Source organism: Lissotriton vulgaris, chromosome 2_1 (assembly GCF_964263255.1).
Source record: "Lissotriton vulgaris chromosome 2_1, aLisVul1.2, whole genome shotgun sequence".
Taxonomy (NCBI): Eukaryota; Metazoa; Chordata; class Amphibia; order Caudata; family Salamandridae; genus Lissotriton; species Lissotriton vulgaris.
The window spans coordinates 1,705,801,319-1,705,816,499 of NC_141687.1; the positions used below are offsets into that span (position 1 = coordinate 1,705,801,319).

The following is a 15,181-nucleotide window of genomic DNA, read 5'->3' on the forward strand; positions in this document are numbered from 1 at the left end:
TTTGATTGCTTTTAGAAGTCAAGAGTCACAGGATTCACAAATGAGCTTCAGATTTTGAGTTCGAGAGTCTTTTGGAAAAGTAGTTTAGAAATGTTATTGCACATGGAGAAGTGTGGCTCAATGATTACAGCGGCAGACCCTGATGCAGAGGTCTAGCCTGGGGCCAGGGTTCAATTCCCCGCCTCGGCGGGTCTTGGGCTCAAAAATTCCACGGACCTGATAATTCTCGCCTCGGTGCCTATTCCAATCATGGAGTCCCACTCTGTAACTCTGGGCAATAGCTTGCTTAATCTCCACAACGGCCCCCACAACGCTAAGGATGCCTGGCCTCCACCTTGGTGGTGCCCAGGAGTGGACGCCTCACAGGGATAGCCAGGATGGGTTCCACAGCGGTATTCGTACAAGTGCCTTGAGACCCTTGCGGGTGAGTAGTGCGCTATACAAGTATCAATTTACATTTACATTGAGATATTTTTTTTGCTTATTGCGGAGACAGAGAAAACAATCAAGGAACTGAATTTTATTTGGCAAGAATTTTGACATAAGATTATCCCAGACGTGGCAAAGGTGAATTATTTTTGCTTAGATATTTGAAAATTACCTTTTCATTTACATTTTCTTGGAAGATTACACACATGTGATCTTTGGTGTACTCACAACAGCACAAAGTTGTTATTGAGTAGGTTTCCACTAAGCAAACTTTAAAAGATCCAAGCAATTGAAGTGTCTTCATTGACACACAATCTTAAACAAATTACAATAACACAATAACTTGGTGCTCCACTGGTCTACTGACTTTGCTTTTTGTGGCCTGAGTCCCCTATTCCATCAAGGTTGTGAGTTTTGTTAGTTCATTAAGATCAAATCTTTCATATTCTATGTAGGGTCCTCAGTTGTAAATTAGAAATGATCCTAACTTAAGCTCCTTCCACAATGCAAAGGTCATCAGAATTTTTAGTCTACGTCTAAAAACAGAAAGTTGAATGTGAGTTGAAAATACATTTTGGCGAGGGGGGCGTGGCTACGCAAGCGGAGATGGCGGTCGCAGCTTGCTAGAGCTCCCGCCGGCCCGCCATTAATCCGGCTATTTATCCTGGTCCCCGAGCCCACAAACCTGCAACCGAAACGGGGCTAATGTTGCCAGCGGCGCCAGGGACCATCCGGTATACTCGGCGGTGATTCCGCGCTCCTGAACCGGGCTGGGCAGCGAAGTGAGAGGTGCGGCCTGGTGCACTGAGGAGCAGCCGGGCCTCGATTTTGGAGGAGCCGTGGAGTGAGCTGACTGGCCCAGTGACGGCCGCGGCGTCCACTCATCCTGAGGCCGAGAGACTGCTGGCGATTCTTCTCCAGTGGCCCGGCTGGGCCTGGAGGAGGTGCAGGCGCAACGAACGGACTGGAGCAGCTGCGGCGGCCTGGTGGCCCAGGCGCAGCCGGGACCTCGATTTTCGCGGCCCCGTGTCCACCGGGGGCCTGCGGCCTCGGAGGGAGGCAGACGTCCTGGCGAACCTGATCAGCGGTGGACGGACCGGGGCACAGCTGATCTTCGGCCCGACTGGTAGCAACAGTGAGTAGTGGCCCTCCCCCCACCCCCCCCCCAGGCCCGCGGACCAGAGGGGACACCGGCGCGGTGGCGCGGGACGCAGTGGGTCCACACACCTTCAGGGAGAGCGACACTGGTCGCGGGGGGCCCTGGCCATCGGCGGCTGGGGGGGCAGCTCTTGGGGGCAGTGGCTGCAGTCCGCCCTGCTCTGAATCCGACACTGGGCCATACCGGAGTGACTCTTCCTGGACTCCCCTCCCAGGAGCCAGCGACTGTCTGTTGGTCCCTTTGGCTGAACTTTAGCACACGCAGCTGTGGTCCCGTATATCTCTTCGCTCCTGCGTGGCCCCTGTGACCGTGGCAGCTATGACCAGAGGAGGTGGAGGTCTCACAAAGCAAGTGACGATCGATAAATTTACGGGACCCAGTGGGGGCCCTGGACCATCGGGGGGTGGTCCACCTGGAGGGGGGCCGGACAATGCAGCCCTTATGGCGGCCATCACTCAATCGAGGGACATGCTGGACGCCAAAATAGGGGCAGTTGGCGCAGACGTGACCCTGTTGCGCCAAGACTTGAGGAATGCCGTGGCACGTATTACGGAGGCCGAATCCAGGGTGTCGGTTGTGGAGGAAGACGTGAGTACCCTCAAAAAGAAAATGGCGGCGATGGAGGCTGTGCAGCGCAACACAGCGCTCCGTGTGGAGGATGCAGAGGGGCGGGCACGCCGTAACAACCTCCGTTTCCTTGGCTTTCCGGAACGATGTGAGAAGGGCAGCATGGAACAATCTATCACGCAGTGGCTGGAGACATGGATGCCCCCAGGGACACCATCTGCCTGCTTCGTCATTGAAAGGGCACACCGCACCTTGACGCAAAGGCCACCCGAGGGCGAACGGCCTAGGGCGGTAATCGCTAAGCTGCTGAATTATCATGACAGAGACGCCATACTGCGGGAAGCTAGAGCCAGGGAAGCCATCCTCTATGAAAACCGAAAGATAATGATTTTCCCTGACTACACCAAACTTGTACAGCAGCAGCGCCACTCCTTCATGGCCGCAAAGGCGAAGTTGCGAGGTCTTAAGCTCCAGTATTCCCTGCTGTACCCAGCGCGTCTGAGAGTGATCTTCCAATCACAGACACTATTCTTTGATACTCCGGAGGACCTCTTCAAATGGACAGATGAAACGGTGCGACTCAGGCCGAATTCCCAACCAGGGCTTAATCCGGGCTCCCCCGAGGGGTCGCCGCGGGCACAGAGAGACCAGACGGCGAAGAACAGACGAAACAAGCGCTCCAAATCACACAAGCGCTCGGCCTCAGTCCATGGCACGCAGGACAGTGGTAGACCCGAGGATTCGGAGCAGTCTGGAACGGATCACTGAAGACTCTGGAGCTTCGGCTCCCTCTTCTGCCTTTAATGCCGCAAATCCTAGCTGGATGTGCCAGGTCGCCTGGGGCTCGTTGGCCTGATAGCCTTATCGCTGCCTTCGGGCTGCACTGCTACTGTCTACTGCTTGTGGATGGAGTTGTGGGGTGGGGGGTTCGGGACTACATGATAGGGGCTACCACTCTCCCATCAGTGAGAGGGACACTAAGGGAGGGGGGGTGAGTTCACTGTTTTCTTTCTGGGGATGTTGGGATCCATTGGTATGGGTGGGCCCGGGCCCTCTGTTTCGGTCTCGGGACTACCCATGCCGCGTCAGGCACTTCATGGTTCTTTGAGGTATAGGGTGGGGGGAGGCGGGGCAAGGGTGGCCGGGACAGTGGCTGCTGAGTTGGGGATGGGGACTGTTTGGGATTGTGGGACTGTGGGGTTGGTGGGTGTTTTGGGGGTAGCAGGTGGAGAGGGGGGGTGGGGGGTTCAGTCGGGTTGGGATGTTGGGGCTGGGGGGGGACTGCATGTGTGTTTCGCAATGATGTTCTGTACGATGTGCGATGGGTGGTGTTGGCGCAAGGGGCCTGCATGGTGGATCCCAATGGACTATGGCTGACACGACTCATGGACTCCCCGAAGACTCTCTACGGGTGATTACGTGGAATGTCAGGGGTCTACTGGACAAAATTAAACGTGGGGCAGTGCTGCGCTGGGGGAAAAAGGAAGTTGCTGATGTGCTTTTGCTCCAGGAAACTCACATGATGGGCACGAAGGTCCTGGGCCTGCAGAGGTTTGGTTATCAGCAGGTTTTCCATGCGGGGTTTTCCAGGGGGTCTAGGGGAGTGGCCATTTTGATACACCGCAGGGTGGCATACATCCACGAGAAGCAGTGGGTTGATCCTCAGGGTCGTTACCTCTTTGTTAAGGGCATGGTGGGCACGGAGTCTGTGGTGTTTGGGAGTGTCTATGCCCCCCCCCGCCCCCCCCTCTGCAGTGGGCCCTGGCTGAGAGGCTGTTTGCTGTGTGGGAGGAGATATCCGGGTCACTGGCGGTAGTTGGGGGGGATTGGAATGACGTGATGGACATATGTGTGGATCGCCGGAGGCGCCAAGTGGTGACTGAAACCCCCCCCCCCCCCTTCCCCCCCACCCACCAAACTGCACGCTATGATTGAGGGGCTGGGCTGGGTGGATGCTTGGCTGCATATGCACCCTGCAGTACGCAAGTATACCTATGTCTCAGCAGTGCATGGCTCCTTCTCGCGGCTGGACTGTGTGTTTGTTCCTAGAGAGTGCTTGTGCAGGGTGAAGAGCGCTGACATCTTGCCGAGGGGTCTGTCCGACCACTCCCCAGTCTCAGTCAAAGTAGACCTCCTTCGGGAAAGATAGCCGTTTCGATGGAGAATGTCCTCGTGGCATCTCCTGCAACCCGCTTATGCTAATCACCTGCGTGAAACCATAGACCACTACTGGCGCGAAAACCTAGAGGAGGGGGCCGATGTGGAAGTGGTGTGGGAGGCTATGAAGCCTACCATACGGGGAGTAGATATCGCTTGGTGCTCCGCGGCCCGTCGGAGGCGTCGAGAACTGATTACGGAGGCGGCTGCGCGAGTGACGACCCTGGAACAGGAGAACTGTGAGGGGAGCGACGACGTCGGGCTACGGCTGCTTCTGCAGGCACAGCAATCGTACGCATCCATGTTGATGGATGAAGCCAAACAGGCGTGGCTGGCCACAAGAAGTAGAGTGTACCAATGGGGGGACAAGTCATGCTCAATGCTCCATAGACTGTGCCAGCACAGCCTCCAGCCCCTCACGCTGCCGGGTCTCGCAGATGATAGTGGGGAGGTCCTGACCAACCCACGCGAGTTGGCGGCGAGCTTCGCCGCCTATTTTACAGCCCAGTACGCCCCGCGTGACCAATTGTCAGGGGACGAGCTGGCCCAGTTTATCGCAGAATTGCCGCCTGTACAACTATCGGATGAGACCAGGAAGGCCCTAGATGCACCGCTTACAGCGGAGGAGCTGGGCGACGCCCTAGGACAACTCAATGCTGGGAAGGCCCCTGGCCCAAATGGATACCCATGTGAGTTTTTCAAAAAATTTCATGTACAACTGGGGCCACATTATCGCCGAGCGCTTGAGGTGGCACGTGAACGGGGCGTAATGCCCCCGGACTGGCGCCATGCTGAAATAGTAGTCTTTCAGAAGCCTGGTAGACCCCCCGATAGTCATGATTCGTATAGGCCCATCTCCTTAATTAATATTGAGGCTAAGATCTTGGCCAAGGCCCTGGCGAACCGACTTTCTCCACATATCACTGATCTGGTCCACTCAGACCAGGCCGGATTCATGCCCCACAGGGCAACGAGACATAACATCCGTCGTGCTCAAGCGGCGATTGACGCCATTGGGGCCTCGGGGGACCAAGCGGCATTATTGCTGGCTGACATTAACAAGGCCTTTGACTCTGTTAGCTGGTCGTATTTATTCGCACTCTTGCCTTGTCTCAACCTGGGCCCAGTGTTTTTGTCATATATCAAGCTCCTCTACACAGACATCACTGCCTCGGTGCGGGTCGCAGGGGCGGTGTCAGAGACATTTAGCATTGGCCGTGGGACCAGACAGGGGTGTCCTCTCTCCCCCTACCTATTTGCTCTGGCCATGGAGCCCCTGGCTGCCAGGGTGCGCCTTGATGCGCTGATACGAGGTTTTGTGTGGAATGCCACCCTTTCGGATAGAATCGCGTTATACGCAGATGATGTCCTATTCTTTCTTACAGACTTGCAGCGCTCGGGCCCGCGTGTACTGGAAGTTATGCAACTGTTCGGGGAGGCCTCAGGCTTATACCTAAACCTGCATAAATCCACTCTATGGGTGCTGGGAGGAGGCGCAGTATCAGATCCCTGGGCGTCAGGACTGCGGAGGGCTATGGATGGTCTGAAGTACCTGGGAGTGTTTCTCTCCGACTCGGCGGACATTGCCTGGGAACGCAACCTACTGCCCGTCTGGGAGCGGGTCCAGACCGATGTAAAAACTTGGTCTCGAATGCCCCTGTCAATTTTTGGCAGATCTGCGATTTTCAAGATGGTTGCACTCCCGCGCCTGCTCTACCCGCTGCAGAACCATCCCTATCCGATATCACCCCAGTGGTTTAGGCAGGTCAACTCGGTCTTAGGCCGCTTTCTCTGGGCTGGAGGAGCAGCCAGGGTGGCACTGCGTACGTGCTTTTTGTCCACCTACTGTGGGGGCTTGGCCACCTCGGACCTGCAGTCCTACTATCAAGCCGCTCATCTCCTGATTCTGAACGAATGGTTGTATGGTGACGGTGGAGAACACACATTGATGGGGGATAATTCGCTTCACACCATCCTTTACTCACCCCGGCTGCGCCGCTCGTTGCCGAGGGTCACTAGGCTCGTCTTTGCTATCTGGCGGCAGGCCTTGCGCCGCATGGGCTGGTGGGGCAGGCTGACCGCGGAAACGCCGCTGTGGCCTAACGGCATACTAACAGAACTGTCTAAGCTATCAGGTTTCGATGGCTGGGACGCAATAGGTATCTCGCAGCTAGGTCAGGTGATGTCCGGGACGACGCTCAAGTCCTTCCAAGCGCTTCGCACCGAGTTTGATATGCCCAAATCTCAATTTTTTCGTTACCTGCAACTCCGGCACGCCCTGACGCCCAATATTGCTAATCTTGACTCACTCCCTGAATTCAGCCCGATTGAGGCGAAGGTTTTCATGGGCGACCTTGGGGATAAAAAAGTGTCGCGTATTTACCAGACAATGGTCACCCACTGCTCCTCCACTCTTCTTCCGCTGAAGACAACGTGGGAGGCGGATATCGGTCCGTTAGATGAGGATGATTGGCGGGAGGCCCTAGAGTCCCCGAGGGGGGCGGCTATTGCAATACGGTTTCGACTCATACAATTCAAGATTCTCTATAGGGCCTACTACACCCGTGAGCGTTTGTGGAAAGTGGGTCTGATTGAGTCCCCGGAGTGTCTGCGATGTGGGATGGAGGTGGGCACGCTACTTCACACAGTATGGTCGTGCCCCAGACTGGTTGGCTTCTGGAGAGGTATATGGAGCTGCCTGTCGGAGGTGCTGGGATGGACCCTCCCCCGCACTCATCGCCTGGGCCTGCTGCATATTCTGGAGGGGTGGGTGGCAACATCTACAAGCAACTCCTAGGGCTAGTGGTAGCCAAAAGAGACCTGGCCCGAGCATGGAAGGATGTGTGGCCCCCCCCCCCTGAGTGCATGGAAGGCTGGTATAGACTTCTGTATGGGTCTGGAGCGACCGATTTTTGAAGCACGGGGATGCCCTCGCAAGCACTTTAGGGTATGGAAGAGGTGGGCGGACTACAGGGGCTTAACGCTGGACCCCCCGGCGGAACAAGAGGAAGACCTATAGTCCCATAGTGTCAGGTGAGCCCGCATCTTGCGCCTCAAATTGCCACATCAGGAACTTACAACAACACAGTTTGCACACACATGCATGGGGTTAGGGCGGGTTCCAGGGAGGGTTCTGGGAGTTGGGTGGGTAGAAACTAAAGGGGTAAAGGTGGGATGAATGTTTTCTTGTATCCTTGATTTGCATTGGTTCCTCGATTGGACACTTGGTCCTCTGTTGCAATTGTATCATAATCTCTGGTGGTATCATCCTGGTTGTGGGGTGCCACCCTATTTCATGTGCCCGTCTTTATCAATAAACTTGTTGTGAAAAAAAAAGAAAATACATTTTGGCCTGTGGAGTACAGTACATAGTGTGTACATGGCACCAGGTTATTTCGTCCTGCTGACAATTTGCAAGATTACAAATCTCAAATCTTAAGGTTTTGACACAATTTTGTGGATCAATCAAAAACTGTATATTCGGGAAAAAGACATTTGACGTTTATCAGGTGTTTTTGATCATTGCCTGAGTGGCGCTTTGAAAGGCTGTACACCCTACTTTCTTACACATTTTTTTTGTTAATGTGATAAAAGTAAACAAAACCAGAAGTGTTGTGTTGCCTGTTATTATAAAGCATGAATAAAACGGACGTAAGCTATGTTATTATCCTCTCTCCTTATCTGTAGCATTTCAAGACATCAACGTTATGATTTTCCTTGGCTTTGGCTTCCTGTTTGCCTTTTTAAGACGATACGGATTTAGTGGCATTGCGTTTAATCTCCTCATCGCTGCAGTTGGCGTCCAGTGGGCTGTAATCATGGATGGGTTATTGTTCAGATTCCACAACGGGATTATGTCGATAAACCTCATGAGGTAAGTTACCCCGTGAATATATTTGGTGAATTGATTTAGATTTGACAACATACTAAAGATTTAGTACAGCTCTTTCTCTTATAGAGACATTATAGTTAGGCTCATATTTTACTCATACAAAGCCATAGAAATGCAGCAGTTCTAGTTATCTGAGCTAACTATACCTCACTCCCACGCAATGCACTGCTTAGAACCTCACATATTACATCACTCATGACATGGTCAGTGACATCACTGATAACATCTAAAATGACATCTCAAATGACATCACTGATGACATTATCCAGTGAGTGTGAGTGGTTTTAAGAGTTTATGGATGTTAAACATACATACTAACCTACCACAAAAGTTAAATTAGTATATTAGGTATACTACTACTGAGTAATTCTACTTCTAACATATATTATGTGAGTGGCTGTGTGACTGATGTGTGTATGGTGTGTAAGTGGATGTATGGGTATATAAGTGGGTGTGCGAGTAGCTGTGTGGGTGAGTGAGATGATGTGTGAGTGGCGGTATTGGGGAGTGAGTGGGTGTGTCAATGGCTGTATGGGTGAGTGAGTGGTGTGTGAGTGGCTCTATGAGTTCTAAAGTGGGTGTGTAGTGACTGTATGGGTGAGTGAGTTGGTGTCTGAATGGCTGTATGAGTGAGTGACTAGGTGTGTAAGTGGATGTAGGGGTGACCGAGTGGCTGTTTGAGTGGGTGTTTGGTTAAGTGAGTTGGTATGTGGGTGGCTGTATTGTAGAGTAAGTGTCTGTGTTAATGGCTGTATGGGTGAGTGAGCAGATGTGTGAGTGCTTTTATGGATGCGTGAATAGGTGTGTAAGTGGTTGTGTGGGTGTGTAAGCAAGTGTGCAAGTGCTTGTATGAGTGAGTGAGTGGCTGTTTTGAGAAACCGTTTGGGTTAGTGAGTGGGTGTGCAATTGACTGTGTAGGTAAATAAGTAGGTATGTGAGTAGCTGTATGAGTGAGAGTGTGGTTAAGTGAGTGGCTATACAAGTGAGTGGTTTTATGATTGGCTGTATGGGTGAGTAAAAGTTTGTGTGAGTAACTGTACGAGTGAGTGGGTGTGGGAGTGACTCTATGGAAGAGTGAGTGGGTGTGTGAATACTGATATGGGTGTGTGAGTGGTTGTGTCGGAGTGGGCATAAAAGACGTTGTATGGGGTCTGAGTGTGTGAGTGAGTGGTTCTGTGGATGATGTCATCAGTGATGGACCTGCTGTAGCCAAGGGGTCTTAAACCACCAACCAGTTTGTGCCAGGAGGCATGTTTTCAGAGGAGTGGTGAAAGGGGGCAGGTCTCCGGCGACTTGCTATTCGTTTTTTTTTCTTTCTATTTTTTTTATGTATTAGAAGGAGGGCCATTTTTGGCCCCGGAATCCTATTCCCTCGGGCATGCCTTTTGAAAAATATTTTTTTTATATTACTCCTGGGCTGGGGACCCCATCCCCCTATCTCCCTGACCTGACTTCTATTTTAGGGGACCTGGTCCCACCCAGGCACCTGGAACTCAGCAAAATGGGAACCATTGGGGAGCCTGAAGGCCCCTTGGTCCCTGCCGGCTCCCCACCTCCTGCGGGAGCTGGCATTGCTTTTACACAAAGGGAGCTGCTGACCTTGCAGCTCCCTCTGTGTAAAAGCAATTGTGCTTTGCTTCTAGCAAGCAAGAATTTTTTTTTGCTTTTGCTTGCTAGAAGCAGAGCACAGTTTGCTATGCCTTGGCGGGAGTGGTAAAGCTCACATCAAGCCACATTTGAAATTACATAATTGATAAGAAATTGTGCATGAGGAAGGCAACGTTATAGTTACTTTAGGGCATGATTTATAGTTGAGACAATTGTAACTGGTGAATTCAGTGTTTTTTTTTAATTATTTATTTATTTAATGAGTAAAGGTATGTGTTAACTGACATTTTCACCTAAGTTTAACTCCCGTATCACCGTGGTTTTCAGTGAATTTCAACGTTTAAAAAAAATGCAAAGTAACATATTACCATACCTAACTATAAAGTCACTTTAACCATGGTTGCTTTTTCTTTTTGTAAATAAATAAGTGTATATATATATATATATATATACATACATACATACATATATATATATATCAAGGCTTTGGTTAATCTTCTATTAGCAGGATTTTAGATGCACTCACTCGAGACAGATTTCAAGTTTAAAGCGTCTTTATTTGCAACCAAAAAACGCCTGACGCGTTTCACCTCTACCTGAGGCTTGCTCACGAGAATATATGTATTCACAACTCAAAGGTTACAGGGACGTTATAGTTAGGTTCAGAACCATAGAAATTCAGCAGTTATAGTTATCTCAAGAAACTATAACTTGCGCCCACCATGCACAGTTTTCTCATCAAAAATGTTACTTTAAATGTTGCAGTGATTTTATCATTGATGTTATAGAAGATATCATGACTGATGTAATATGTGTGGTAATTAGAAGTGCATGGCGAGGGTGCGAGGTATAGTTACCTTAGGGCACGTGCACGGCGGGGATTAGGCTGCATTGCCTATCCTGCGGCCTGCCCTGCAGTCAATCCCCCACATTCAGTCAACTCGCAGGCCCCCTCCCTGGCCCTCTTTTGGCACCAGGGGTCCCATCCACAGCAACCTGGTGCATTGTTTAGGGTAGGGGCAGGAGAAATCATTCCCAGGTCAGTCAGTCAGTCAGTCAAGCAAGCTTTATTCGACGAATTGTCATAAAAGCCTACATTACATATAAGTTTGATTTTAAAATAGATAAATACAGTTGAAAATTGTTTTATAAATGTAGAAACAGATAAAAGACTCTTAAAACTGGACATGTTGCACAAGGAATAAATATAGCAAATCTGCATCCATGAACAAAATAAGTTTACAAGCAATTTAGATCTAATGCTGTGGCTACATATACAGTCATATTAGTGCAGGTACAAATAATTCTTAGAGCAACGAGTCCACTATTGGGGCCTAGTAACCTGCACATTGGGCGCAGATAGAACCGGCGGGGGGCAACGTAAGCTGGACATTCGAACAACAAGTGTCCGATAGTTTCCGAAAGCGCCGGGCATCCTGGACACGAAGGCTTGTCTCCTGTAGACCATCTGCTAGTAAAAGCCCTTACAGGCAAGCTCCCAACTCTCAATTGAAAGTAGAGTTTGCGATCCAGGGGATTCATGATAGTGTCCCAGAAGTCTTCCAAGTTCGGGCTTTCTTTGATAATCAGAAACATACCGGTCAGGGAACAAGGGTCTGTTTTCCTAAAAAGCTTGGTAGCCTAGGACTTCCAGTAGAGGTCCTTGAGTACCTTCTTTGGAGGAAAATTTGAGTTCAGTGGATCCTCCCATAGTTCTTTGAGGCCTAATTCACATAGCATGCCCCGTACATGCACCAGCCATTTAATTTTATGGGAGTTACCACTAGTAATTATATCCAGCAGACCCGAGAGTAAGTGGCCAGTTCTGACGTGGTCCAGATCCGCCTCCAGTATAAAACTGGGCATAAGGATTCAATAATAGCTATTGGAGACAGCCCTAAGTCATAAAAGAGGGGAGTCAGGGGGGTGCTCTGAGGTAATTTAATTAAGTTCCGTAAAAATGAGTTTTCAGACACCGTCATTTCCCTGAGGATTCAATAATAGCTATTGGAGACAGCCCTAAGTCATAAAAGAGGGGAGTCAGGGGGGTGCTCTGAGGTAATTTAATTAAGTTCCGTAAAAATGAGTTTTCAGACACCGTAATTTCCCTGAGGTTCTCATGTCCCCAGCATAGATCATTCTGGATACACACACCTAGATAACTGAAGGCCTGGACCCTCTCCAAGGGGCGGTCATTCATGGTAACTGAACCTTTAAAACTTTTTGGAGCATTAAAAGTCATAAACTTAGATTTTAGTACATTAACTTCTAAACCCCGTGTGGTGCAAAATTCATCAAAGAGCTTCAGGGCCTTTTGCAACCCACTTGGGGTTTTTGCTACTATGAGGCAATCGTCGGCAAACATTAAAATAGGGATTTTGGCTCCTGCAAGAATTGGGGCATCAACATTGGAATTAACTAGTATTCTAGCAACATCATTAATGTAAAGGGAAAAAAAAGTTGGGGCCAATACACAGCCCTGCCGGACTCCAGATTCGACAGGGAACTGAGTTGTAACATTGCCGGGACTACCCCTTCTAATCTGGGCGAAATTTAGGTCATGGAGTTTTTTTACCAGTGAGAGTAAAGGTCCAGGTAAACCCATGTCTTTAAGGACGTTCCAAAAAGTTGAGCCGGGAACCAGGTCGAAGGCCACTCTCAAGTCTATAAAGGTGGCGTAAAGACTGCCGCGGCCAAATGTCATAGTCTTCCAGTACAACATTGTAAAATGTAATACCTGGTCGACAGTGCTAATAGATGTTCTAAAACCTGCTTGTAAATTGGACAAGATATTATGGTCCCGTTCCCATGCCAGTATTTTTTCTAGGATCAGCCTGCCAAAGATTGTGAGGTGTCAATCAGGCTGATCGGCCGATTATTTCCAGGCAAGGATTTGTACCCCTTTTTAAAGACGGGAATAATTTCAGCCCCGAGCCATGATTTCGGTATGGGTGCACCCTTGGCAATCATATTTGACAAAAGGAGTATATATGGGCCCCAAGAGTCCCTGCCCTGCAAAAATAAATTAGCGGGTATACCATTGATACCTGGCGCTCTGCCAGGGATCACTAGGTCTAGGGCACGTTCCACATCTTTCAGAGTGAATGGATCCTCCGTAAATGGCAAGAGTGGAATCTCCGGGGAAGGATTTAAAACGTCACCCTTCGCGTATTGCGACTCAAAGTAAGGTACCCATTGGACACGTGGGACCCAATTCTGGGGTTTCTCAGGGTTACCATCCACACCCCACTTGTAAACATTCCAGAACTTTCGCATATCTTTATGATATCCTGCCTCCTTTCAATCGCTCCACCTTTGCTTGTCCCAGTTCCGTCTGGCTTTAGAGACAGCCTTTTTATAGGCAGCTCTAGCAAGTCGGATTTTCGAACTAGGCCCAGTTTTGATCGCTCTACCCAGGTCCAGGCGGGTCTGTCTACATTCCCCTGAGTACCATCTAGGGGGTAGAGGTGCTCGAGGGCGATTTGGGGTACTAGGCCTAACAAAGAGGCTTTTTAAATCACCAAAAAATGCTTCATGAATCCTAGGTCACTTTTAACCCTTGGGATCCCATCCCCAGGGTCCTGCACCATATTTAATGGGGAGGCGGCAAAAAGCCCCTCTCCCCAGGCCAATTTCGGCCCCATCCCCCAAATCTATATAAATTGTCTCTCCACCCCCCCCCCCCCCCTCCCCCCGGGACCTGGCCCACCTAGGCAGCATGGAAAATACAAGCATTGGCATAGCCAATAGGTGTTGCCTATGGCTTTGCTAATAAGTTTTAGCCATGTTGTAAACTAGTGTGGCTGCTATTCAGTATGCATAAAAGTTATTGGTGTAAAGGGGTGTGGAGTGAAGTGTTCTGAAGTAGAGTAGAGTGTTGTATTCTTGGGTGGCATGGCGTAGAGTGGTGTAGAGTAGAGCTGAGTGGTATGGCATGTTATGGACTGTTATGTAGTGCTGTGGAGTGTAATGTAAGGAGTATAGTGTCGCCCTAAAAAGTATGTTCAGAAAGAGAGGGGCCCCCTTGCAGCCAAAGGGAATAGGGAACTTCAAAAGTGAAAACAGAAATTCTACTACGCTTGTGTTTTTGTGTTAAAACGATAAATACAGAGAAGGTCCGCATTTTAAAAACAATCCACCTTCATACCAGTGGCGATTTCTGTTATGTCAAGCAGAAAGTTTTTATGAAAAGATGGAGTTTTATTGATATCCCCTATGATAACATGTGTGAAAGACCACAACTAAGGGAGTCTCCCCTAGTCAAACAGGTGTCTGCATGAAAAATTGTTTAACAAAATACAGAGTGCTTATACCCAAGTCTTGATAAAGATGGATTTCTCCATCGAAACTCGTCGACGCCATTTCTTGACACAGAATCTGCCTATTGGGCATTGGGGCAAAAAAGCCAACTATATAATGCTTATCTCCATGCCCATAATATGACATGATAACGGATGTGTAAATTGCTAAGACTAAGTTCTCCAGCCTAGCCTATGTTTATCTCAATATTTTTATATTTTCATGCATATCGTGACTAATATTTTACTGGTATTGTGCTTTTTATAAATTTCTGTGATATCAAATTTATTGACTGATGGGTTAGTCCCGGGTTTTTATTGAACAATTCTGTAACAATATATTTTTGTGATATATTTTTCCAACATTGAATGTTATGTGTTTTTCCCTATTACATATGGTTCAAGCTTAAAATGTGTGGATAGTGATGAATGATAGTTAGAGTCAGGGTGTATGTTACTTGCAGACAGGTTCCCCCCTGTTAAGAAATGTACCCAAAGGGATTTTTCTGTTTTCGCCCTAAAAAGTATCCAATGACCCTGATGCAGACTCTAGCATATGAGGGCCATACTCTGTATTACTAGGCAAATGATGTTTAATAGTAAACCAAGTCTCATCATTCTCTTAAAAACGATAACATTGCCTCAACACTGATTTTATTACAAAGAATGCCTGTGCTGTTTGAGGTTAATGTTCTACCCCACAACCAACCTCCAAGACTAAGACCTGACATTCGACTTTGCTAACAGTGAAACACTTAAATCAATGGCCCTTATTTATGAGGCCTTGCGTCAGTTTTGCGCCGCCGGTGCGTCACTTTTTGTGACGCACCAGCGGCGTACAAAATGCGCCTTGTTGCGCCATATTTAAAAAGTGATGCATCTAGGTAGATGCGTCACTTTTTAAACCCCTGCGCCACATTATACCTGCGTCAGGTATAATGTATGCAGAGGGGGCGTTCCCCCACAAAAAGCCTCGTAATAGTGACGCAGTGAAATCTATGAGATTTCACTGCGTCACTTTTAGGATGCTGTTGCGTCAAAATCTTGCGCCTGCCTCACAGCAGGCGTAAG

The 15,181-nt window shown here is 49.2% G+C and overlaps 1 protein-coding gene across 1 annotated transcript in view; it reads left to right on the forward strand.

Annotated features, from left to right (window-relative positions):
* Positions 1-15,181, forward strand: part of LOC147733145 (RH-like protein IC) — a 298,869-nt gene that overhangs the window by 106,058 nt on the left and 177,630 nt on the right. The window contains exon 2 of the mRNA XM_086957688.1: positions 8,000-8,186. Within this exon, the coding sequence (XP_086813814.1) occupies positions 8,000-8,186 (187 nt within the window). The remainder of the gene's footprint in view (positions 1-7,999; positions 8,187-15,181) is intronic.